We start from the raw sequence: 27,079 nt of genomic DNA on the forward strand, positions 1-27,079 counted from the left end.
CCTAGGCACTAGCCTAGCCTACCTGAACTCTCCTAGGCACCCACCTAGGCTGCGACTTATTTAGACGAAAAATAGATAACTTTCATTTTGCGTTTTATTTTTTTTAATAAATTGTAAGAGACTTGTTGAATACTTAAATGAACAGACCTTATATGCTTATTCCCTATATTTCCATTATGTTCCAATACTTCATAACGTATATGTCATTCTATTTTGTAGTTTATGATGGCATTATATATATTTTAAGTATAAACACACACTTATTTACACGAAATATAATAGATTTACTTAAATCCGCCTAGGTGATAGGTCTCAACCCGCCGCCCGACTAACACCTAGCGTCTTTTAGAACCTTGATTGAAGGATAATTATTTTCTCAAGAAATAATATATATTTCTTTTTCTCTTAATGTATTTACTAGAATTCATGCACGCGCTCACACGCGTGCAGAAGACATTTTTTGAATCAGTGTGTGCTACGCACGACTTACACGTTTTAAATGTATTTATAGGCGTAAATTGACAAAAGGAAAGTCAAATATTTGAAGTAAATGAATAATCTTAGATCATGCTAGAAGAAACCCCTCATAAACCAATTAAAGTAGCTGAATTCACATAATAAAATCAGTCTCTATAGAATTTACATTAAGAATAGAGAAAATAATATTTAATAAACAATTGATTGAATCACATTATTACTAGCACATTGTGAGGCTAAGCCCACCCCATCCCCCTTAGTGTAGATAACATCGTTTGTTAAAAAAAAACAATCATTTGACAACTAATTTAATCACATTATTATCCGCGTGCAAAAGACATTTTTTATAACCGGTATTACACGCCTATTAAGATGTTTTGAACGTGTTTAAAAATAGAGAAAATAATATTTAGTAAAAAACTGATTGAATCACATTATTGCTAGCTCATTGTGAGGCTAAGCCCACCCCATCCCCCTTAGTGTAGATAATATTGTTTGTTAAAAAAAAACAACCATTTGACAACTAATTTAATCACATTATCATCCGCGTGTGAAAGACCTTTTTTATAACCGGCATTACACGCCTCTTAAGATATTTTGAACATGTTTAAAAATAGAAAAAATAATATTTAATAAACAACTGATTGAATCATATTATTACTAGCCTATTATGAGGCTAAGCCCACTCCTCCCGCTTAGTGTAGATAATATCATTTGTTAAAAAAAAACAATCATTTGACAACTAATTTAATGTAATTTAATTACATTATTATCTGCGTTCAAAAGACCTTTTAACAACTGGCATTACACCCCTCTTAAGATGTTTTGAACGTGTTTAAAAATAGAGAAAATAATATTTAATAAACAACTGATTGAATCACATTATTGCTAGCCCAATGTGAGGCTAAGCCCACCCCCTTCTCTTTAGTGTAGATAATATCGTTTGTTAAAATAAAAAACAACCATTTGACAACTAATTTAATCACATTATTATCCGCTTTCGAATAACTTTTTTTTATAACCGGCATTACACGCCTCTTAAGATGTTTTGAACGTGTTTACAATAGAAAAAATTATATTTAATAAACAATTGATTGAATCACATTATTGCTAGCCCATTGTGAGGCTAAGTCCACCCCCTCCCTCTTAGTATAGATAATATCGTTTGTTAAAAAAAACAATCATTTGACAACTAATTTAATCACATTATTATCCGCTTTCAAATGACCATTTTTGTAACCAGCATTATACGCCTCTTAAGATATTTTGAACATGTTTAAAAATGGAGAGATTGAATCACATTATTACTAGTCTATTGTGGGGTACTAATTAAAAAAAATAAACAAACAAACAAACAAACAAACAAACCACAAAAAAATTAATTATTAAAAAAATACTGTTAAAATGACAAAAATGCCCCTACCTTATTTGATGCATTATTTTGGGATGCCTTTGAAGTTTTTTGTCTTGAGGTATTTTTGTCCAAAACGTTTTGTTGAAGCTTGATGACAATAAAATCACTATTCACCTTTTCCATTAGCTTTATATATAGATTATTATTTTTTAATAATCGTGCATTTGTTGGGACGACGAAGGGAACAGTATTCAGGAGTTCATGAAGCACAATTAATAGTTTTTCCCTGGACAGTTGAGAATCTAACTTTTTATTAATTATTTTTGTGTAATTGCAAAGTTATCCCTTTAACCTTTTCAAAAGTCAACTTGGTTTGTGAAATGTAAGGTGGAATGTATATCGTTGGACTTGTTATTAAATCCTTTAACTGGTTATTCTTCCAGCCTGTAATGTGAGAAAACTACTGAGATGGAGAGTGATTGACATTCTTCTATGATTAATCCTTTGATTAAGGCGTGGGCTCGGATGGTAAGAAAGTTAAATCCAAACCACTTGTCTGTTTTTTATTTTTTGGGTTTGCACGGATTTATATTGAAGAAGTTTGATTATCTATCATTAAACTAATTAGCAATAGAGAGAGTAGCTCAACTTACTATCAATGTGGGACTCATTCTCAACACACTTATTCACGTGTGGCAAATTTTCAAGCCTAATTCATGAACAACACAACAGGGTGACGTGAAGCATGTGTGGCCGTTGGGTTTCACAAGTAGGATAACTTACTCTGATACCATGAAGAAAGTTGAGGTTCCACCAATAAAACCAATTGGCAATATAAAGAGTAACCCAACTTACTTATAAATCCATGCAAAGTTTATCCTCCCATCAACGTATGATTCATTCTCAACATTATTTGCATTTTAAAACTATTTGTACACACTTTATTATATATGGGTGAGAATTTTGGATCCTCGCTAACGAAAATTGGGTGTTCACGACGTATTTCGCTAGGCTCTCACAAGAATGTATGTGATTCAGGTATGATAGGTCGTCTCACGCGAAAGATAACATGCAAGACTCAATTGACGCTTTAATACTACATTGTCCGGCTGTAGTTATACGTCATTGTTAAATGTTGGAAATCCCTGATTTTGAAACTCCTAACATGTGAAACTTGTATTGATTAATTATGTTTCTAGAAGTTAAAATCAGTAGTACCTTAGCACAAACCCAAAACAAAGCAAGCATGTCAGGATGTTTTAGGTATAGAAATGTTTGGTGTGCTTTCGTATAATCCCCATCCTTATCTATGAAGTTAGCCACCCTACATGCTTCAATGCAATGTAATATCATTACGTGACTAATCCAACAACATGTCGTTCTTGTTGCAAGTAAAATTGGCTTTCGTTTTCCTTGTAACCTTTCTTTGGGTTTGATGTGGCACATCCACAACCAGATGATGACATGTGACCTAATGACCCCCAAATTTGCCAAAAACAGATCTAGTGCTTCAGGGCTGGTGAGACAATATATTGAAGGGGTCAAGAACTAAGCAATATATCATTTGCCCTAACTGATTTACAAAAACTAATGATTGCTTATGGAGTTGGTGATAATAAATGGTAAAGATTGTTGAGAGAAACCACAACTAATTGCATTGAGATTTTTTATTTATTTTTAATTAAAGAAACGATCTATTTCATTGAAAAAACTAGTTACGATCGGCAAACAGAGTATTCTCAAAGGCTCAAACCATCACTCGACATTACGACATGAGATCCAAATACAGTGTAAACTTGGCCAGATGGGTAAAAATGTTAGAAAAAGGGTTGAAGTGATGACTTAGTTTGAAACATTTTTAATTTGAATCTAGGGGTAACAATTTCAAACATGACACGTTAATATGACTCCAAATTTGTATAAGTATAGAAATTGATAGGTTCATGATTAACACTAGTAACTTTCCTCCTTTATGTATGAATAGTATGAATTATCATAGTATTATTTTTATATCGACTTGCATTTATTGACTAATCCGTGAGTTGAGAAGGTTCAACACAAATGTAAATTGATAATCTGAACACGATCCATTACCACCCCTATGGACCGTGTTGCAGGTGATGGCAACAAGATGTTGATGGTTTTCTTTTCTGTCAACAAGGTAGCTAGGGTCGTTCATCCCACCCCAATTCGTTCTTATCTCATTGCTTCTTATACTCATTTTCGTTCAAACTATGTAAACATGCCCTTAATGCTTAGTGCTTGTTAGATGATAACATAAAATTCAGTGAAAATATATCATGCAGGACACAGCAAAAGATAATTGACGCCAATTGTCAAATCTTATGAATATTCATTTTCCTTCCTCTTTCTCTCACTTTCTCAGCAACCAAACATGCATGCATGCATGCAACTCCCACCTCCGGGGATTAAATGGGTGGTCTGAAGCCTGAATGGGGACCCATTCATGAACCACCTCCTTCTTCAAGACTCCAACCCTTTCCAGTGGGTCCGCAAATGCGGTCGGAGTGGGGACCAACGATGGGAGCCACCCATGAACCAACCGACTACAGCGGCACATGCGGTGCCCACTCACATGCCCACCATCCAGGAACTTTCTCATTTTTTTCCTCCCTTTTCCCTTTTTCATTATTAATTTTTTTTTAATTTAATTGAAATATTGGAAATTTGTTTTGCTTGCGGAGTGATTGGCGGGAGAGACTTCCTTTTTGACATGTCAGCTCAGCAGAGAGTCCAGGTGGATTGTACGTACGGTCAAAGGTAGCAGCTGGTTTGGTTGGCGGTGCAAATGTAAAAATTATGCAATGCAACCATCCTAACTGAAAGAATCTTGTCTATCTAAAGCTTCTTATCCACAGAGAAAAAGAGAGAGCCAATGACTAACAGAGTAAAGAGGGTTTTGATCATTTTTTATTTAATTAGAGTGCATTTTTGTTCACCATCATAGCTATGGTGTATGCTCACCATATGCTTAATTATTTGTCATGTGTTTTTTCACTTAATTCTAGTTATCTTTCACATTAAATGTTACTTTTTCAATTTTGAAGAAAATTAACCGAAGTTAAGTGAAATGACACGTAACAAATGATTAGGTACCAAAGTTTAAGGTGGTGAGCAAAAATGCTCCCTTTTAATTTGACCAGTTACAAAGGGTTTTGTACTCTCATATTTTGGAATTAAACCAGAATAATTATTCATTTGCATTCAAATTGAATTTCTGTCTAAATATCAAAATAGAACATTACTCCTCTAAATAAATAAATAAAATTCAGTCACCACCATGTACTAAAGTTTATATAAGTGTAAAATTTTCAACAAATTAAATTGAAGCAGTGTAAGAAAAGTGTCAGAAGAGACGCTGTTTTAAACTTAACTAAACTCGGATAACATGCTAGATCAAATTGTTGAGATTGAAAGGCGCAAATCACTCTCCATGAGTTGTTAATCACTATATAAGTTTAGAATAAGGGCTGGTTTGGTATTGCTGTGCTCTGAAAAAAAAACTGCTTCTACTGTGCTGTAAGAATAAGCAGCAGAATGTTTGATAAACTTTTTTGTAAAAGTGCTTTTGAAAAAAAAAAGCAATATTATAGTGTTTGGTAAATTTTTATGTAAAACAGATGTGAAAAAAAGCCGGTTTTTCAAAGCTGGGTTTTGCAGCTTTGTGTTTTTGGCTTTTTTTCACCCAAAACTGTGAAAAAAAGTTGAAGCTGAATGTTTACCAAACACAAAAAAGCTCCCAGCTTTTTTTTGATACCTACTTTTTTTAGAATCACCTCAGTACCAAATCAGGCCTAAGAGTCTCTTCATGACAAGAGTAACCTTCTAAACTATGATGTACGAACGCACACGTTAAAAGGACTAGTCTTCAATCAATATATGTTATAGCTTTCCTTACACTCCTAATTAAATGCTAATAATGGCTTTCTTACTAAATAAAAATAATGAATTCATATGCCCTATATTGTACATGGAACTAATTCTTTTATATAACAACGAGGAGCAAGTTGTTTTAATAAAAAAATAATGGAGAGGCCGAACTTCGAACCCCTAAAACATTAAGACGAGAATTACTACTAAACTAATTAAGAGAGTTAATTGGTTGCAAAAAGCTATAATTTGTTTTTTTTTTAACAAACAATATTATCTACACTAAGGGAGAGGGTTAGCCTTAGGCTCACAATGCACTAGCAATAATGTAATTCAAATTCGTTTTTGGCGAGAATCGGACCTAAGACCTCTTACTTACAAGTAAAAAGGAATATCACTAGACTGTTTTAAATGGTAAAACTATAATTAAGTTCTTTCTACATGCATTTCGAATAACGGGATTTTTTAATTAATCATATGGAATTCAAATAACAATGAAATTATAGTCAGAGGGTATTAAAATGGGTCTGATTTTCAACTTGTTTTTTGTGGTGCTTTCATCGTATACAACTTATGTTTAAAATCTAAGTCATTTTGTTGGTGGTTACGGCTTTCCTCTTCAACCTAGTGCTACATCATCTCCTCTCCCCATTAATATAGAAACACAAGTAGAGGAGCTTGTTGTATAAAAATTATTGATCGACCAGCCTAAATTTCAAAGAGCTGGTTAAAAATAAAATGAAAAACCCCAAACCCTAGCTACTGGAGCATGGAGTATTTAGGAAGGATTTAGCTTAAGATGTTTATAACAAGTCTTGCTGAAAGCGATACTCAAATCTCGAACCCGCCCATGTTTCGATATCATATTTTCTATTCTGTTTGGGATTCCGGATCAAGAAATCTTAAAATTCAACCTTCATCGCTAGGTTATCTTCCAACACTACTAAACTTAATTACTATGAAGTTGTAACGCAGACCTAGCTTGCTAGGTTACAATAGTAAATTAACATCAATTCCCTATATACTTGATGTGTAAGGAAAAAATCAGAAACTAAAACGTTCGAGATAAAGTTTTACATATTGTTGCGCTTCATGCGGCTTGTTAATTTCCTGACATTTTTGTTTGCTTGCCTAACAAGATTAAAATGTAATCAAATTGGCTTAGACAAGATGATGCATTATATATGTTAATTAACCCCACACTCAAATGGGTTAAATCAAGCTTTGTACAATAATCAAGATTTAACCAGAAGACTAAAGGTAAATATTGGAAACATGTGTTACTGCAAAATGTTAATTATGATCTGTGGAAACGCATTCTTTATGATATTAAAACCTAGTTAGTTATTGATTTGCAGCTGTAATGAGATTATGAGATTAAAAGCTTTACTTACAATATTAAAAGGTGGAATAAAAAAAAAGTCAACTTTATAAAGTCACCTTTTAATTAAAGATGCTTTCGCAAACAAGTCAATATATCATCACTTTGTTCAAGCTACCTAAATATATAAAGCCTCACCTATATATCATTTCACCTTTCAATCTACAATTTGATTCCAGCTATTTAATTACGCGGCTAGAGCTTTATATGTTTGGAAATCTTTGCTTATATTTTACTTCTTTGTTTTTATGTTTTGATTGATTGTTTAAGTTCAGTACCAGATATTGCATGCTCTTCCCAAAATGAACGACTTGCCACATCCAATCCCCATGAGTTATATGTCTCAACGTAAGAGATGTTTGACGTTCGAATCCTTCTCTCTCGGTGTATTTGCTTAAATCAGAAAACGACAACATTTGAATCTAGAATCCGTCATTGTTCCATCCCACCTTAATGTTACGTACGTATTTGATCTAAAGTTTATGGATAGACTGGATGTGTGGCATCCTTAGGGGGCCGGGTGATCAAACCTGCATTTTTTTTCCTCCTATATATAAATAGATTAAGAACAATACGTTCTCTTTTGGTTGGAAGGTATAGTACTTCATGGACCCAAATTAACCTTTGAATTTGATAGCTATAAACAAGCATTGCGGCGTAGAATGAATGACTAACAGCTGCAGAGTGCTGTTTCCCCAGCATATGCAAGATCTCAATTAGGATTTGAGTGGCATCTATTTAGTACATCTGAAATCCAGCTTCTTATTTATGCATACCAAATTTGGAGGTGACCTCAATGTTACGTATCATTCGATAATACGAGTGTTTTGACAATTAATTAATTTTCACAACTGTTTAGATTTACTATTTTCAATCTCAGTCGTTTATTCTCGTGTTATGTAGTGTTTAAGTAAACGTAGTAGACATGTACATTGACATCCTTTTGTATCTATGTGTCGGTGTATGAGTTAAATTGTCCTTTTATTTTCTTTTCTTTTTTATCGTTTCTAGTGTGGGGTGCTAACTATTTTAGGATCCAAGGGCATTGGAAAACAAGAAAATACTGTGGATTATGGACAACTACAATACCCATGGTCATGTATGCTCCACATGTGCATGAAGTGTTGTTCACAAAGGAAACATAAATTGTACATGTACCATTGAGATTAAAGCTATATGCATGTATGTGCATATATAGTTTCTATCTTGTTCCTTTCAATCCAGCTTATGCTTTATCAATAAATAACTTCTTGGTCAATTTCTAATAGTGTGTGTGGATGAGAGATTTTAAAGTTTCTTAGAATTGAGATTGAATTTGTTATAAAAATTATACACCCACATGAAAAGTAATATGATTCAATACATTTGAGAGAACTTTTAAATGACTTTGAAGGATTTCATTTAAAAATTCTTTGTATTTTCTTTATAGTAGTGTATTTGTAGTGTTTTAATTAATAGTAACTCTGTAGTGTTTGAGTTTATTTGTAGTGGTATTGCCGTATAGTTTTAACAATTAAATCTAAAATTCCTTAGTATTTTAAATTCTCTCCTCCAAACCTGGCATAAAAGTTGTTTAGCTAGAGAGTTATTGCTTAAGAACTTAAATTGAGTTTCTTTTTTTTATTGTCAATTAATTCAAAGTTGGATGTACATGCTTTGATATAGTATCAAAGCATCTCAACGTCCACACATGTTTGTCTACGTGTTGTAATAAGTGGATTTATTTTTCTAAGATGCATAAGGATAGTGCTAAGGAGACTAAATATATAGACTAAATTTTGTAAACTAAATGACATGGAAATTAATGATTTGATTATTATTTAATTATCAATTAACGTGCTTATTTTTGGTGTCACATAATTTAGTTTGCAAATTTAATTTACAGATTTAGTCTACCTAATATTATTCGATGTATAATCTACATTCAATTAAGTTAGGGAATCGACCTAATCGAAATCCCTTGGCCTTCTTCTCATGCATGTTATAATCCCAAGTTTCTCAAAGTCTCTCAAGACAAGGAATGAGTGCAAGGGTTTCATGTAAGGCGGCGTGCACGCATGTAGCCATTGAGGGCTCACAAAGGGTCCGAGCCACATGATTTCACGTGCACTCTCCCTACAATTAAGGAAAGAAAAAAACACCCCAATTCCATTTTCCTTTGATTGTTTTGGTTGACAATTGGTACGTGAAATATCAAAAGGAAAGTGCTATTGACATACTTATTGTTACATTCTAAATATCCTTATTAATATTTTGTCATAAAATTTTAATTCACTCGATCCAATGGTCAAAAATGAAAAACATGTGTGAGAAGTAAAAATAAATGTGTGGATAACATTACCCTACCCTACCAAAAAGTGCCCTTCCTCCGTATGCAAACTTCCACTTTATAACCTAAAGTTTTGTAGAACTTGTAATTACTTGTTCTCATGGAGTATGGGATAATTCATATTTTTTTCACTAATAGATCTTTATGCTCAAAAATATAAAAATGAATTAAAATCTAATGATTATAAAGTCTGAAGTATTCTATATTTTGAAGCACCATAGAATTTTTATGCTATAATACCAAATCGGCATGCAATATATTTCATTCCATACGCATGCACTACAACTTCAAATTCAAGCTCTCAACATATATAATTTAGATTCCTGCCTAGCTCACTCATTCTCGCACCTCATTAATAATTTGTTCTTCAATTCGGAGAAACCTTTCCTAATCTTCAACATATTCCTTCTCTCTCTCTCTCTCTCTCTCTCTCTCCCCCTCTCCCCACACTTTTTTTTGTTCATTTTCATAAAAACTAGAAACTTGTTCCTTAATTAGGACAAACATTTTTAAATTAAAATTCAAAACTTAAATCCTTCCAATTTCCAAGAAAAATTAGGTTGTACCATACTATCACGTCATCCGCTGATACTCCCATTTAAAATGTGACATGTGGACCATTTATTTACAACTGGATTCATAATTTGTTTCTCACCCTTTTAAAGGATTATGTAACGTACCAAAAGTAGTATTTTATAACGTACCAAAATATAAATATGTATCCAAATTAAGATTAATAACGTACCAATGATGTACTAAATTATTGGTACATTATATATATGTGTGTGTGTGTGTGTGTGTGTGTGATGAATATATCATTTCTCATAATTTATGTGAATAGGATTTTTGTTGTATTTTTAGAATTTTAAAAACCTTTTTTTATTTGAGTAAGAAAAAAATTTCTTTTTGAAACAAATTATTATAAGATAAGTTTGATCTACTAGATTTTAAGAGTTTTGTGATGTTAATTACTCTTTGAATTTATTGATAAATTAAATATAATGAAAAATCATAATTTTTAATATAAACTACATATTAATAGAAATCTCCTTGTCAATAAAAAAAATGGTGAAAAGACTATGTAGTCTTCTATTACAACAAAAAAGTTAAGGACAGTAACATAATTTCACAAAACAAAATTTTAATGGTTTTTTATGCCTCACCTACAGGTAATTTAACATTTCTAATTTAAAAAAACTGAAAGGTAAAAAAAAAATTCTAAAAAATTAAAAATTAAAAAAATAAACATCTCTCCCCCTCTTCCTCTCTCCTTCAATTTTAAAAACAAAAATAAAATATTTCACACACACTTTGTGTGTGAGCTTATACTAGTTAAAATTAATTAAAGAATATTTGATCAAAATCTTAAGTTACAATTTTAATTTAAAAAATTCTAAATTAAGGCATCTAGAAACGCCCCTTATAAAAACCCTATATTGGTCGGGCTTTAAATTTTAGTTTCTATATTTAACTTGGTCAGGCTTTCAAATTCTACCAGGTTTTGCAATGGGAAATCAAATATTTGGGCCTAAAAAATATGACGACTTCAAAAAATAAATCATGCTTGAACTTTTGGGTCCTTAGTCCCAAGTCCAAAGTGTCTGATTGGGCCTTTCTGGACAAATAAGTTGTCAAGTCACCAATCATATTAGTATATAACAATATTGACAATAATCCACACACATCTTTTACATCTCACATATGCTTATAAAATTTTGACCATTAATTTTCAACTAATACTATCCAACAGTCAAAATTTGAAAAAATGTGAGAAACAAAAATGAGTGTGTAGATAGGATCACCCTAATCCTGAAGAAAAAGAAATATGGGAACATGTCCTTCACTACTACAATATTAGCTTTAGGTGTCGGACGATCTTGGCGGTTAATAAGTCATTCTGACGGATAAAATATTTCCGACACATAATTTATTTACTGTCGGATTAAAGTTACTTTCTGTCGGATATATCCGACATAAATTCCTGACGGATTTTTCCTGACGGATTTAACCGCCATAACCGACATAAATTGATTATTTTATTATTTTAAAATGTTACATTGATTAAAAATAAATAAACAAATGGTGTAAATATTTTTTTTTCACTCACGGTCCCATTACCTAATCTCTGAATGTTTTTTTTTTTTGCGATTTTTTACACATGCTATCTCGAAATACATACAAACATATTTAACGATTGAATCGTTGAAACTAGTTTCCTAAAATGCATATCCTATCAAATTGATAGATTTAACAAACACTTAAGGGTTAATGTTATACTTCCATTCAGTATAAAAAATTATCCACTAGTGTAAATATTTTAAATTGAAGATTGAATTTGTTCAATGCATTCTTATAGGATCGAGGAGTGTAGCTGTAGAAAATCATCAAAATCGAAGCTAAAATAACCGTTAAATTGTGATTTTTTGTTTATAATCATTGAAATTTTTTGTTTCGTTACCTAATCTCTGAATGTTTATTTTTTACAATTTTTTACGTATGCAATCTCGGAGTGTGTAAAAATAAGTTTAATGGTTGGATCGTTGAAAAAAGTTGCATAGAATGCATGTTGCATCAAAATTGTCGATTAAACAAACACTAGTTAATATTATACTTCTATTAAGTATAAAATAAGATTTTGTGGTATCCACTAGTGTAAATATTTTAAATTGAAGATCAAATTTATTCATTACATTCTTATAGGGTCGAGGAGTGTAGCTGTAAAAAAATCATCAAAATCGGAGCTAAAATAACCGTTAAATTGTGATTTTTCTTTTATAACCGTCGAAAACTTTTGTTCCGTTACCTAATCTCTGAATGTTTGTTTTTTACGATTTTTTACGTATGCAATCTCGGAGTGTGTACAAATAAGTTTTACGGTTGGATCGTTGAAAAAAGTTTTGTAGAATGCATATTGCGTCAAAACGGTAGATTAAACAAACACTTAAGAGTTAATATTATACTTCTATTAAGTATAAAATAAGATTTTGTGTTATCCACTAGTGTAAATATTTTAAATTAAAGATCAAATTTATTCATTACATTCTTATAGGGTCGAGGAGTGTAGCTGTAAAAAATCATCAAAATCGGAGCTAAAATAATCGTTAAATTGTGAATTTTCTTTTATAACCATCGAAAACTTTTGTTCCGTTACCTGATCTCTGAATGTTTGTTTTTTACGATTTTTTACGTATAAAATCTCGGAGTGTGTATAAATAAGTTTGACGGTTGGATCGTTGAAAAAAGCTTCTTAGAATGCGTATCACATCAAAACAGTAGATTAAACAAACACTTAGAGTTAATGTTATACTTCCATTAAGAATAAAATAAGATTTTGTGGTATCCACTAGTGTAAATATTTTAAATTAAAGATCAAATTTATTCATTACATTCTTATAGGGTTGAAAAGTGTAGCTGTAAAAAATCATCAAAATCGGAGCTAAAATAACCGTTAAATTGTGATTTTTCGTTTATAACTGTCGAAAATTTTTGTTCCGTTACGTAATCTCTGAATGTTTATTTTTTACAATTTTTTACGTATGTAATCTCGGAGTGTGTGCAAATAAGTTTAATGGTTGGATCGTTGAAAAAAGTTTGGTAGAATGCATATTGTGTCAAAACGGTAGATTAAACAAACATTTAGAGTTAATATTATACTTCTATTAAGTATAAAATAAGCTTTTGTGGTATCCACTAGTGTAAATATTTTAAATTAAAGATCAAATTTATTCATTACATTCTTATAGGGTCGAGGAGTGTAGCTATAAAAAAATCATCAAAATCGAAGCTAAAATAACCGTTAAATTGTGATTTTTCTTTTGTAACCGTCGAAAACTTTTGTTCCGTTACCTAATCTCTGAATGTTTGTTTTTTACGATTTTTTACGTATGAAATCTCGGAGTGTGTACAAATAAGTTTGACGGTTGGATCGTTGAAAAAAGTTTTGTAGAATGCATATTGCGTCAAAACGGTAGATTAAACAAACCCTTAAGAGTTAATATTATACTTCTATTAAGTATAAAATAAGATTTTGTGTTATCCACTAGTGTAAGTATTTTAAATTAAAGATCAAATTTATTCATTACATTCTTATAGGGTCGAGGAGTGTAGCTGTAAAAAATCATCAAAATCGGAGCTAAAATAATCGTTAAATTGTGAATTTTCTTTTATAACCATCGAAAACTTTTGTTCCGTTACCTAATCTCTGAATGTTTGTTTTTTACGATTTTTTATGTATAAAATCTCGGAGTGTGTACAAATAAGTTTGATGGTTGGATCGTTGAAAAAAGCTTCTTAGAATGCGTATCACATCAAAACAGTAGATTAAACAAACACTTAGAGTTAATGTTATACTTCCATTAAGAATAAAATAAGATTTTGTGGTATCCACTAGTGTAAATATTTTAAATTAAAGATCAAATTTATTCATTACATTCTTATAGGGTCGAAAAGTGTAGCTGTAAAAAATCATCAAAATCGGAGCTAAAATAACCGTTAAATTGTGACTTTTCGTTTATAACCGTCGAAAACTTTTGTTCCGTTAAGTAATCTCTGAATGTTTATTTTTTACAATTTTTTACGTATGTAATCTTGAAGTGTGTACAAATAAGCTTGACGCTTGGATCGTTGAAAAAAGTTTGGTAGAATGCATATTGTGTCAAAACGGTAGATTAAACAAACACTTAGAGTTAATATTATACTTCTATTAAGTATAAAATAAGATTTTGTGGTATCCACTAGTGTAAATATTTTAAATTAAAGATCAAATTTATTTATTACATTCTTATAGGGTCGAGGTGTGAAAATTTAAGTGTGAAAATTTATTTATTTTGCCTAATTTTGAAGTGTGAAAAGTAATTTGTGCTAAATTTTTATTTATATTTTTCAAGTATTGATTAGACAATATTTAGTTTGTGTGATGACATTTTCATTGTACAATTATATTTTTGTTTCTTTATTGCATATTTTACATGGATTATTATCTATTAAACCAAACAATTATTTATTTTCAACAAAAAAAAAAATTTATTTAATTTTTAAAAACGTATTATATTTAAATACATATTATTTATTTATTTATTAAATCAAACAATTATTATTTTATTTTGTAAAATCGTAACAAATTTTGGGGGGAATTTAAAATCGTAACAAAATTTTGGGTGGAAATTGTCGGTTATAACTGACAGGAATGAAAAGTTTCTGTCGGTTTATATTTAAAAAATATTTATGTCGGTTTTAACCGACAGTAATGTTAATTTTCCAACATAAAACCCTCCAACTCTTCCTTGCGCCTGTGCCTTCTCCCTTCCCCCTTCCTTCCCCCTTTTCTCCTCTCCTCATTTCCTTCCCATTCTCTTCTCTCCTCATTTACTTCCAGTTCAACATCCACACCCACATCCAAAAGAGCTTTCTCCAAGACCCACTTGGAAATGCTTCTCCTATGAAGAGATTTCTGATGCTACAAATGCTTTTAGCTCAGGTAGGTTTTTGTTTGTTTTCCTTCAAAAACTGTTTGCTCCCTTGAATTTGTGGAGTTGCAGAAGCGAAAAACCAGACTGCTTTCAATGCTTGAAGAGGTAAATAATAGTAAACCCCATCTTTTATTTATTTTTTATTTTTTATAATTCCTCAATAGTATTAGAAGGCAAAGTTAAAAACTTTTTACTCGGATTGTGCTTGATTAATCTTTTCAATTAATACCCAATTCAAAATTTTAGATTTTTATTGTTATCAAGGTTAAAATTTGAGACTCTCTGAAACCCATCTCTGGTTGCCACCGTATACTCCGCCTTAGCGGCGAAGGCCATGTCGAGGCATTTCAGGAGCTTGAAAGATGGGATTGTGAGTCAGATTCAGGCCACAAGAAAGGCCATGGGAGAGAAGGACCCGGTGGCTCCTAGCACGACAATAGGGGAGACTCCGAGGCTTCGGATTGTCGATCAAACACTTCGACAGCAGAGAGCATTTCAGCAGATGAACATGATGGAAAGCCATCCATGGAGACCCCAACGTGGCCTCTCTGAGAGATCAATCTCCGTTCTACGAGCTTGGCTGGGACCATGACTGCGAGGCTCCGGCCCGGGCCGGAAATGGTGCAGAAGACCGACATGTATGCCGGATCAGCGTTCGCGGTGTTGCCGGAGCCGAGCTCGCTCCCGTTGCCGTCGTTTTCGAGGAAGAAGCAGGTGTTGAAGGTCGTCGACGACGACTTAGCGACTCGAGACCTGAGGCGGTTGCTCCGACTCGATTGAAAATAGAAAATCTGGGAAATGCAGTGAATGCTGCAGAAAGTGGTTGTTTTATTTTTTTTATTATTAATATAAAACCGACAGACAGTATCTTATTATTTATTATAAATATATATCCTGTCGGTTATAGCCGACACAAATTCTGTCGATTTTTGTATTTTCTGTCGGTTGTAACCGACAAAAATTCTCATATTTATTTATTATAAATATATATACTGTCGGTTTTAACCGACACAATTACTGTCGGTTTTAGATAATTTTCTGTCGGAAAATTCATTTCCTGACGCAGGCAATTCTGTGGCTTATTATATCCGCTACTGCAACCATTTTCTGTCGGATTTTGCTTAAAATCCCTCAGTAATAACCTTTTCTTGTCGTTTTTATTTGTGCCAGTAATGGGTAGTTTTGTAGTAGTGCTTAAATTTTTCTATAGAGTTCTAAAACAAAGCAATATATAATTCATTTGTTTATGAACCAACAACTCTCAGTATGATCAAATGACAAGTTATTTTCAAAAAAAAAAAAATGTTGAATAATACACTTACGAATTCTTCCTATGCTATACCTTTTCAAATATATATATATATATATATATATATATATATTTAAATGAGGAATTTGCATAAATACCACCTAGATTTTTATGGTGAGGTGAATGAATTTATTTTGGCAACTTACCACCTAAACTTCACATTTAGTTCTAATGTACCACCCTGTCTAATTCTGTTAGTTTTGTCGTTAAATCATATTGTATGCAGGCTGCAGCGTATGCGCCTTTTATCAAGGTTAATTGTAAAGTAACATTTATATTAACCAAAATATATTACAAATTCACATAATCTCCACTTCACCTTCCTCCTCCTGCCCCACTGAGGTCAGAGGTCCATTCCTCCACAGTAACCCCAATTCACCTCCATATCTTTTTCTCTATGCCCCTACCAACTTGAGTCACAAAGGAGCATGGTGCAAAATGGATCATATTTTTGCGCTATAGACTTATCAGAGTTCCGATGACATTCTTCTCAAAATTCCCAAGCTCTCATTATTGTTCGAGTCACTGTCGGCTTGCTATACTAGGAACCATGGCATCGTATATACCCAACGAGGAAGATATATGTTTAGAAGAAAAGAGATATGAAGGGGGTGTTGGAGGAGTTTCATTTTAACTTCTTATTTTCTAATTTTTGGTGGTTGAGGAATGTTTGTTGAGGTTGTTTCCAAACCCTATCTCAACCTGCAAGTAGCACTAGCAACAATGGAGTATGGCCGAAGGAAGGAGAAGGTAGAGAGAGATGTATTTTTGTAATATTGTATTTTGTTGATGTTATGAATGTTGCCCAACAGGTCACCACATTGGCCTTTATACAACATCACAAAACACTACTTGCTAAGTGGCAATTCCAATCACTTAAAATAAAGGTAATAAAGCTATTTAATTCCTTTAACCACCTGTGATTAATACAATCACCAAGTTCATACTAATTAATCAGTTCACAACATTGTCTTCCCCTTGAAGAAATAACTTTGTCCTCAAGGTTAATAATTGAAATTTGGAAATTATGCAGTGAACTCCTCATAATCTTCCTAAGTTGCATATTCTAAGCTACCTCTCTTCCATTGAATGAGCAATTGGTCACCTATAACATTGTCTTTTTTTTTTTTATACTCCCTTATGCAATAACTTTATGGGTTCCTGACGAAGCAACCCTTCATCTATGACCATTGGTAAAACATGCATGAGGCTTACATTTGGTGCCAAGTGTTTCTTCAAACAACTCACATGAAAACATGATGGATTTTTGTAGTATCAGGCAATTTCAATTTATATTCCAAATTCTCTCCAAAACCTCAAATGGGCCATATAATTTTGGATGCAATTTATGATATGCATATAAGGCTAGTGACTGCAGTTGATAAGAATCAACTTCAAGTACACTAAACTATTATGGTCAATTTTTATCACAAAATGGCGACCTTGGAGATAGTTTTGCCACTTCTTGATGGCATGGACTATGACAATCAATTCTCTCTCATATGTAGAGAGTACTTGGTTTCTAAGACCCAGGGTTTGACTTGTAAAAGCAATTGGTTTGCCCTTTTGTTGTACAACACCAATGCCATTTCCTGAAACATCAAACTCAAGTTTAAAGTGAGGGGACAAATCAGGTAAGGTTAGGACTTGTGGAAAGGTCAGGTAAGGCTATGACCTATGGAAAGATCATGACATACTTGAGGTGTTGAAAAGCTTGCTGAGCTTCCTGGTTCCACTGAAACCCATCATTCTTTTATCAATGATAAAGGGGTTGACATATCTTACCATATTCGGCACAAATGTTTTGTAATAACATGTGAGTCCTAAAAATCCCCTAAGCTCTTTTACATTTGTAGGCACTGGCCAATCCACTACAACTTGTATTTTTGTAGGGTCCGTTGCCACACCATTCCTGGATACAATGTGTCTTAGATATTTCACCTTACTCTGCCAAAAAGAACACTTTTGTTTCTTAACATATGAATGATGCTTTCTCAATAGCTTAAATGTCAACTACAAGTGAAACAAGTGTTCTTCCCAATTTTTGCTGTATACTAGGATAGCATCAAAGAACATTAGTACAAGTTGTCTAAGGAATGACTTGAAGATGTCATTCATTAAACTTTGGAAGGTCGCTAGAGCATTAACCCAAATGAAATCACAAGAAACTCATAGTGTCCCTTATGTGTCATAAATGCTATCTTTTCAATGTCTAAGGAGTGTATTCTTATTTGGTGATATCCTGCTCTCAAATTAAGTTTAGAGAAATATTGTGCACCAAACAACTCATCTAGCAAGTCATCAATCAAAGGAATTAGGTACTTGTCCTTGATTGTGATTGCATTTAACTCAATGTAGTCTATACATAATCTCCATGTACCTTCTTTTTGCTTCACAAGCAACACTGAAAAGAAGAAGGGGTTGTGGCTAAGCCTAATAAACCCTGGGTGCAAGAGTTCTTGTACTTCCTTTTCAATCTCAGATTTTTGGAATGGACTATAATGATAAGGCTTGATACTAGGTGGTTTAGAACTAATATCAAAAGGATTTGTGGTCATGGTCTCTAGGTGGTGGAAATGTTGAGGGAATGAAAAAATTTTCCTCAAAATTCCCTAATGAATTTTGTAACTCAAAGAGCTGTTGTGATGTAAGTTTTGAGGCCTCAAGTTTTTCAGCATTCATAGAATACAATAAAATTCCTAAAGGCATTATGGGCCGTGGAAGTGCAATTTCTCCAATTTGTACTTCTTCCTTCTCACTTCAAATTCCATAATAAGGAGTTGAAAGTCCCAAAGCATTAGACTTACTGAAAACAACCATTGTACCTCTAGTATTATGTCACACCCTCCCAGGGGTAAAGAATAAAGGTTAGTACCACAATGGTAATCTCCCACTTCCATTAGCACTTGCTTGTAATACCTCTGGCTTTTCACCTTACCGTCCATTAACAATCATTACTTCAAATGGTTTACTACTTTGAATTTGCCACCCCATTTTCTTAGCTAGCCTAGCATCCACAAAGTCATGGGTACTACCAAAATCTAGGAGAATCTTACTAATTGACCATTCACTACACCATTTACTTTCATTGTTTGTAAAGCTTAGGTGGATGAGGTGTCATAAAAAGCACACTCACTCAAGTCCATGTGCTGCAGCTCAGGCTTTTCAATATGCAGTGCTTCCTTTGTAATTTCAACTTCTATCTCATCATCCAATACATCCGGCATTAAGAGTTGCTTATGTGCACACTTGTGCCCCAACCCATTTTTCTGTACAGAACTAGCATTCCCCCTATCCTTATTCATTTGTACTTATTCTGGGGTAAGTTTTGTAAATGACAAGTAGTATGCATAAATGTTTGGATAGGAAAAGACATAGGAGCTGGTGGTCTTAACTCAGTCAATTTGGCATCAACTTGTAAAGCCATAGCAATTGCATCGTGCATAGTGGAGGGTTTTAACAATTTAACATCCAATTTCAGCTCATGTTTCAACCCCCCTAAAATGCAATTTTTTTTTCTTCTACTAAATAGATCCTACATTAGTTGTACGATTAGCTAATCTACGAAACCCAGTGATATAATCTTTGAGATTACCTATTTGCTTGAGTTTAAACAAGGCCTATGTGCCATCTACAAATTATGATGACCCCATTCTTGACAAATAGCCTTTGTGAAATCTCCCTAAGTTGGTGTGGTCTTCAAGCAATCTTTCCAACGAAACCCTTGCAGTGCCTTATTCTCAAAATGAAAGGAGACAGTGATCAATTTATGAGCTTTAGGCACATTTTAGAAGGTGAAATACTACTCGGCTTTATAGATCCAAGCTAAGAAACCATGACCATCGATGAACCCGGAAAAATCAATGCTTTGATGTCCCTAAGGCCTGGGAGTATAGCCTTTACCATCAAAATGCTCTCGTGAGTTGTGATGTTGCGAAAATCAACGTCATTAGTCAGTATTGATGGTGGAGCACCGAGATCTGGTGGTGGAGACACTGGATCTAAAGAGGAAGCACCATCGCCACCATGTAAAGAGAGCTCACGACAGAATTATTCAAATTTGACTGCAAGCGTAGTATGGATGTTGTGAGAGGGAGAAGACAGAGTGGCAGAAATAGAGTATGGCTGAACGAACGTCTATGGCAGCATTGCGGGAGGTTTTGGGTTGGCGGGGCATACAAGTGGGACACCAGAAAAGAGGCTTATACTAATGATATGATCAACTTCCAGACCCTATCTCGACCTGCAAGTAGCACTAGCAACAATAGAGTATGGCTGGATGAATGAGAAGATAGAAAGAGATGTATTTTTGTAATATTGTATTTTATTGATATTATGACTGTTGCCCAACGGATCACCGCATTGGCCTTTATAAAGTGGCAGTTACAACACGTGGGTACGACCCTGCGTAAAGCGGGAGCCTTGTGCACTGGGTACGACCTTTATTTTTGTAATTTTGTCAAAAAGTGGCAGTTACAATCACTTAAAATAAAACTAATAAAACTATTTAATTCCTTTAACAACACGTGGTTAAGACAATCATCAAGTTCATACTAATTAATCAGTTCACAACAGATTGCGTGGGAGGTTGCGGTAGGGATGGGGATATTTTGCCTTTATTTATTTATTTATTACTTTTTATGAACAAAGTAAGAAACAGCATATTCCCACGAGAATATGCGAATCGATTCGCAGCTCAAGTCACTCAACAAACGAACCCAACACGATATGATCAAACTTACTCACATTCCTCATCATCCCCAGCTAGAATTTTCAACCTCCATCTTCAATGCCATGCCGAACTGCATACCATGGGTCACTCTGATCATTTTCTTGACTGTAACAGAAATGGCGGTGGCACTGACTCAGTCTCCCATTCCCACCACTCTAGAAGGCCCGTTCGTGCCTGCAACTCGGCGCTTCGATCCATCGCTTCGCAGAGGCAGTGATGACTTGCCAATGGACCATCCCAGGCTCAAGAAGAAGGTGACATCAAATTTCCCAGAACAGATTGCCCTTGCTATTTCTTCACCCACTGCAATGTGGGTTTCTTGGGTTACTGGTACAAAATTCAAATTCTCAATCTTTGTGTTGTTTTGTTGATTTTTTTTTTTTTTTTTTTTTTACACTTTTCGGGATGAAAGTTGAATGGAATTGATGAACTGGGGTGGTTTTTGTTTGGTCAGGGGATGCCCAGATTGGTAAAACTGTGAGACCACTTGATCCTTCAACAGTTGGGAGTGAGGTGAGGTATGGGGAAGAAAGTGGCAAGTATACGAGTGTGAAGAAAGGGGTTTCAGTTGTTTATAGTCAATTGTACCCTTTTGCTGGCCTCTTGAATTACACCTCTGCCATCATTCATCATGTCAGGATTGATGGTATGGAAATCAATTTTGATTCTTTTAGTTGTAATGACTTGTTGATTGTTTGTTACTATAATGCACATAATGTTTTGCATCAGAAAATGGCAATCCGTTTCAGCGGAATTGCTAGTGTTATTCTTAATTTGATCCAATCGTTTGCTTGGAGGACAAGTTCTGATTTTAGTAAACGTAGCTTAATTGTTTGTACAACATCCATAATCGTTTGTTCTGTGCCAAATAGTACTACGAACAGCCTCTTCCTTCAGTTCGAGCATATACCCGAAAGAGAAAAAGAACCCTTAATTGAGTGAATTTGTTATTGTTGAGTATAGAAAAATTCTGATATTGGTGGGTGAATCAAAATTTATTGTCAATTGATAATGGTGTTGACGGTTGCTCGATGTACCACATAATTCACTAATTACAGACATGGATTTGTAATCCCATTAATGAAACCTATAAGTCCTATATTTCATGTTTCAATTTGAGGAAGCTCTCATCCCTTGGGGGTTGGCATATTTAAACATTCTGTCAATTTACATCCTGAAAGAATTCTGATATATTTGATTAAACTACTGTTAAATGGTAAATTTTGATATGAATGTCACAGGATGGTCGTTTAGTTACATAATTGAACACCTAGTAGACGATAAGCGAAGAAACTAGATCGAGTGTATCCGTACTGCTAAGATCAAGAGTTCCCCTTTGCTGTAGGTCTTAAACCGGGTACGAAATATTATTACAAGTGTGGGGATAGTTCTATCCCTGCTATGAGTCAAGAGCACGCCCTTGAAACTTTACCAGAGCCTGGCGAAAACACATATCCTCGTCGAATAGCTGTCGTTGGAGATTTGGGTCTCACTAGCAATACCAGTACAACCATTGATCATTTAATCCAGAATGATCCTTCAATGATTTTAATGGTTGGGGACTTATGTTATGCAAACCAGTACCGTACGACTGGTGGGAAAGGAGCTTCATGCTTTTCATGTGCATTCCCAGATGCACCTATCAGAGAAACATATCAACCCCGCTGGGATGGGTGGGGAAGGTAAACTTTATGAATTAGTATCTGAATGCCTTTACATCCTACCTCACTGTATGAGTTAGCATTTGTTTCAGTTTATGTTGAAGATTTGTCACAGAAATTAAAATTTGTCAATGTCAATCCATAATGTTAGTTAGCTAATCTGTTGGAGCTAAGTAGAAGCAATATGTAATAAATGCTGATATCTTAATTCTTACCAGTTTGTGATGCTTCATTTTCCTGAATTAGTTGGTTTTGATTAACATGGTTGAAGTGGAAACTCAGGTTCATGGAGCCTTTAACCTCGAGAGTTCCTATGATGGTTATTGAGGGCAACCATGAGATTGAGCCCCAAGTTTCTGGAATCACTTTCGAATCCTATTTGACAAGATTTGCAGTGCCATCAGAGGAATCCGGCTCTAAAAGTAACTTCTACTATTCTTTTGATGCTGGAGGAGTACATTTTATCATGTTGGGAGCATATATTGACTACAATGCTACTGGTAATTGATGCCATAACGCTTCTTACTTATAAATTCGCTACTAATAATGACAAATGATAAATTTAAAACATTCTGGTTTGGCTCTGCAATGCTGAATTATGAAAGCGTAAGCACTGGTGTACTTTTTTGGTACTGTTGGTTTTTAATTGTTTGTTATGTCCTATCTATGTTCATTCTAGGTGCTCAATATGCTTGGCTTAAAGATGATCTACATCGAGTAGACCGTACAGTGACTCCCTGGCTCGTAGCAGCATGGCACCCTCCTTGGTATAACAGCTATTCTTCTCACTATCAGGAATTTGAATGCATGAGACAAGAAATGGAAGCACTTCTTTATCAATATGGTGTTGATATTGTTTTTTCTGGTCATGTAAGTTTAAAGTGATTCTGTCTATAGTCTCGTAAACATTTGTATGCATATTTATTTGGCAAAATTTGCCAATTTCATGTTATGTCGCAATATGCTTCTGTAATAGCAATACATATAACAGAAGTTACATCTGATTGATAACTACAGAGGTTTTTCTATACATGACGTTATATTGGAGCCAGATACAAGATACCATGGCAGACAATTCGAAGAGGCCATAAAGATAAAAGTGGAAAACACCTTGTGATCTCACCATTGAAACTAATTTCTTTGTAGATGTTGAATGTGTAATATGCTATCTGCTGTGCAGGTGCATGCCTACGAACGGATGAATAGAGTATATAACTATACGTTGGATCCGTGCGGGCCTCTTTACATAACAGTTGGAGATGGTGGAAATATTGAAGAAGTTGATGTTGATTTCGCTGATGACCCTGGAAAGTGTCCTTCAGCTGGAGACAACACACCGGAGTTTGGAGGGGTATGCCATTTGAACTTTTCTTCAGGGCCTGCTAAAGGCAATTTTTGTTGGAGCAAACAGCCGGAGTGGAGTGCTTTTAGAGAAAGCAGCTTTGGGCATGGAATTCTTGAGGTAAAACTTAGTAACATTGTTTTTACTTCTCTAGTTAAACAAACTTATCTCACACAATGTTTGATTTTAATTATTAGTTTAACCATGATTAGCAAATGCAAATAGTACGTGTGCTTGAAACTTGCTTCTGAGGTGCAAACCATGAAAGTAGAATAGATCTAAGCGCGATCTTTCGTGATGTCTTCAGTGTTTTCTAGTTACACATTCATAACCGTCTTCCATGACCTTTATATATCGAAATGCAGGTTGTGAATTCTACTTATGCTCTATGGACTTGGCATCGGAATCAAGATACGTATAAGGAAGATAGCCACGGTGATCAAGTATACATTGTGCGACAACCTGAACTGTGCTCACGGTCTGCAAAGGTGATTTCTTAATTCAATACAATAAACGGATTTTAATTGACTTGCGCTTTCATTCTGTTGCTACGAAAATAGTTTTTCGATCCATTAATCCTACTATTTCACACTGGCACTCACTTTCATTGTCCTTGTCCAATTGCCAGCCCTTGGTTTCCCCCTCTGTGCCCTCCCTCTCTGCTGCATTGCACTCTGTGGTGCTCTCTCTATCCTTGCCACTCTTTGGAATGTTTTCTCTCCTCTCCTCTTCCTAGTAGTCTCTTTCGTGCTCCGGCTGTGCATGCGTTTTTTGGTTTCTCTTAAATTCTTCGGTAAGCTCAATCTTTGAAACTTACAATTCTACAGTCACATCACTTGACTAGGCTTAAATTCTTGTATCTAAATTCCTTGTCAGTAACGACAGGAAAAACTTGACATTTGAATATGTAAATATGTGTATCCATTTTCTTGTTATTAAAACCTAGATTACAGAAATTTCGATCTTAGCCTCTTCAACCTTGTTGGATAATCGATTTTATTCGAGAATATAAGAGCCAGATTGTTTCGAGGATTGGCACGTCCTCTCCATGCTTTAAAGATGGTTTCCGACTCTCCGGAACCCTCATGTATATTGCAGAAGCACGATATAAACCAAAACATTCATGCAACTCTTCCCGGAAAATGGTCATATGTACACCAGCATCTTATCTTGGGGTGTAAAACATGTCACATATTGGACAAAGCATCACCCAGTGAATCCATTGTTATAAACAAAAGCTACTAAAAAGTTCTCTCTTGGAGATGATGTTAGTCTTTGCAGGGTAATTGTTCAATTAAATTTTAATTAGATTTGGAACTGCAAGCTCTTCCCCTGTCTACTCAAATGGGGGTTTAGTTGGGGTTAGGTTTGGACTTGGTTTTTGGGACGATGCAATTGTTTGCTCCCTCAATTAAATAGTTTGTCGTTTGAAGCCCAAACTCAAACTTTCTTCTTTTGTGCAAGTGGTACTGCTGGAGGAGGAGGAGGGAGGGGGTTGGTATTGAAGACAAAATTAAAAATCGGCTACGGAAATCGAACACAAGACTAGACCTCAAATGCAAAGAAGAAGGCTCTTGAACTAATCGAGGTACAAGCCCCATGCCACTTTTTCTTTCCCTCATACCATCTCCAACCAAAAAGACTAAATATAACCTTGTTTAAAATTATAGTTCTGCAAAAAATTATTTTTAAATAAATAGTGTCAGGTCATACTTATATACCATCTCTGACCAAAAGGGCTAAACATAGCCCTTGATAATTTATTAGTTTTAAGTTTATGGCCCTGCCTAGGCGTTAGGTGGCTGGTCACGGTCCCGATTAATACCTAGGCATTTGAAAATTAAGGAAGGGCACCTAAACCTACTGAGGCGCCCGCCTAGACCGCCCAGGTACCCGCCTAGACCGCCCAGGTACCCGCCTAGCCCGCCCAAACTCGCATAGGCACCCACCTAGGTTGTGAACTTGTGACTCACTTAGATAAAAAATAGATAACTCTCATTTACATTTTTATTTTTTCCAATAACTTGTAAGAGACTTGTTGAATACTTAAATGAACACACATTATATGCTTGTTCCCCATGTTTTCATTATGCTCCAATAGCTCATAATATACATATCATTCTATTTTGTAGTTTATGATGAAATTATATGTATTTTAAGTATAAACAGATACTTATTTACACGAAATATAATAGATTTAATTAAATCTGCCTAGTCCGCCTAGACCCCCACCTAGCCGCCCAGGCGCTAGGCCCCAACCTGTTGCTCGACTGGCGCCCGACTAGCGCCTAGTGTCTTTTAGAACCTTGATTAAACTATATTTGGATTTTTTCAAATCTAACTGGTGAATTTGGATTAATTATTGCAACTGAGGAGCTCGGCCCAAGAAAATGGCAGAGAGGGGCTACATTTTCCCAAATAATGGCTTAGTAGGCTCCATAGAATTATAACCCAACCACGGGTTGTAGATGAATTTTTGAACAAATTAGACCATGTTTTTGCTTTTAGACCTTTAGTCATCTCCATTGGAAATGACCTTAGGTTTTTTTGGGTACAACGGGACAGGTTAAAGCCCAACAAGAAAGACCTTTTTCCTTTTGCCCAATTGTACACAAAAAGAAAACTAGATGAAAAATAAAGGTTTTGTTGTGGCCTATTTTATTTGACAAAGGGAAGAGGGCTGACAACAAGGAGAGAAAAGAGGGAGAGATGTGTTTGTAGAATTGTAGGGGAATGTGTGTGTTATTTCTCCTTACGTAGTGCCTTTATTTATAGTAATAAGTGGGAGAAGAAATCATTCATCCCCAAGGAATACAAGTCTATATATGAAAGAATAACTAGAATCAAATCTAATCTAGGATTTACACAATCACACTTAAACTAGGAAAGTTTACAACACTCCCCATTGAGTGTGTAAATACTCAAGGTAGATTCAGCATCATGTAGAAGTTGAGGAAGTCGACTTGTTGGTACTGATTCTGGGAACCACGCTATTCTCAATAAGGTAGGAACTTGCATAAAGAAGAAAGTCTCACTAAAAAACCCTAAAGCTATGGCAAAAACCCGAGTAGAGACAAAACCTATAGTCTAAGGAAAAATGCGTAAGTAATGCAAAGTCAAATGAACCATCTACAG

The 27,079-nt window shown here is 34.4% G+C and overlaps 1 protein-coding gene across 2 annotated transcripts; it reads left to right on the forward strand.

The window, feature by feature from the left end:
• The first annotated feature begins 20,747 nt into the window (after positions 1-20,747).
• Positions 20,748-24,900, forward strand: LOC103453656 (purple acid phosphatase 23). 2 transcript variants are annotated; one of them, XM_008393213.4, is made up of 8 exons: positions 20,748-21,271; positions 21,396-21,587; positions 22,287-22,623; positions 22,885-23,102; positions 23,282-23,472; positions 23,783-24,064; positions 24,310-24,432; positions 24,573-24,900. In XM_008393213.4, the coding sequence occupies exons 1-8, from the start codon at positions 20,887-20,889 to the stop codon at positions 24,678-24,680; spliced, it is 1,836 nt and encodes a 611-aa protein (XP_008391435.3). In that variant the 5' UTR covers positions 20,748-20,886; the 3' UTR covers positions 24,681-24,900. The 2 variants fall into 2 exon arrangements, 1 of the variants encoding a protein (XP_008391435.3); XR_011574621.1 differs by having other exon boundaries at positions 20,840-21,271; positions 23,620-24,064.
• The last annotated feature ends 2,179 nt before the right edge of the window (positions 24,901-27,079 follow it).

Source organism: Malus domestica, chromosome 13 (assembly GCF_042453785.1).
Source record: "Malus domestica chromosome 13, GDT2T_hap1".
Lineage (NCBI taxonomy): Eukaryota > Viridiplantae > Streptophyta > Magnoliopsida > Rosales > Rosaceae > Malus > Malus domestica.

Bases quoted from the DNA above. Each gene is read 5' to 3' on its own strand.
- LOC103453656 (XM_008393213.4), top strand. From the start codon at position 20,887: ATGCGAATCGATTCGCAGCTCAAGTCACTCAACAAACGAACCCAACAC. The intron at 22,624-22,884 runs GTAAACTTTATG...GTGGAAACTCAG, and splicing joins CGCTGGGATGGGTGGGGAAG to GTTCATGGAGCCTTTAACCT. The intron at 23,103-23,281 runs GTAATTGATGCC...TGTTCATTCTAG, and splicing joins TATTGACTACAATGCTACTG to GTGCTCAATATGCTTGGCTT.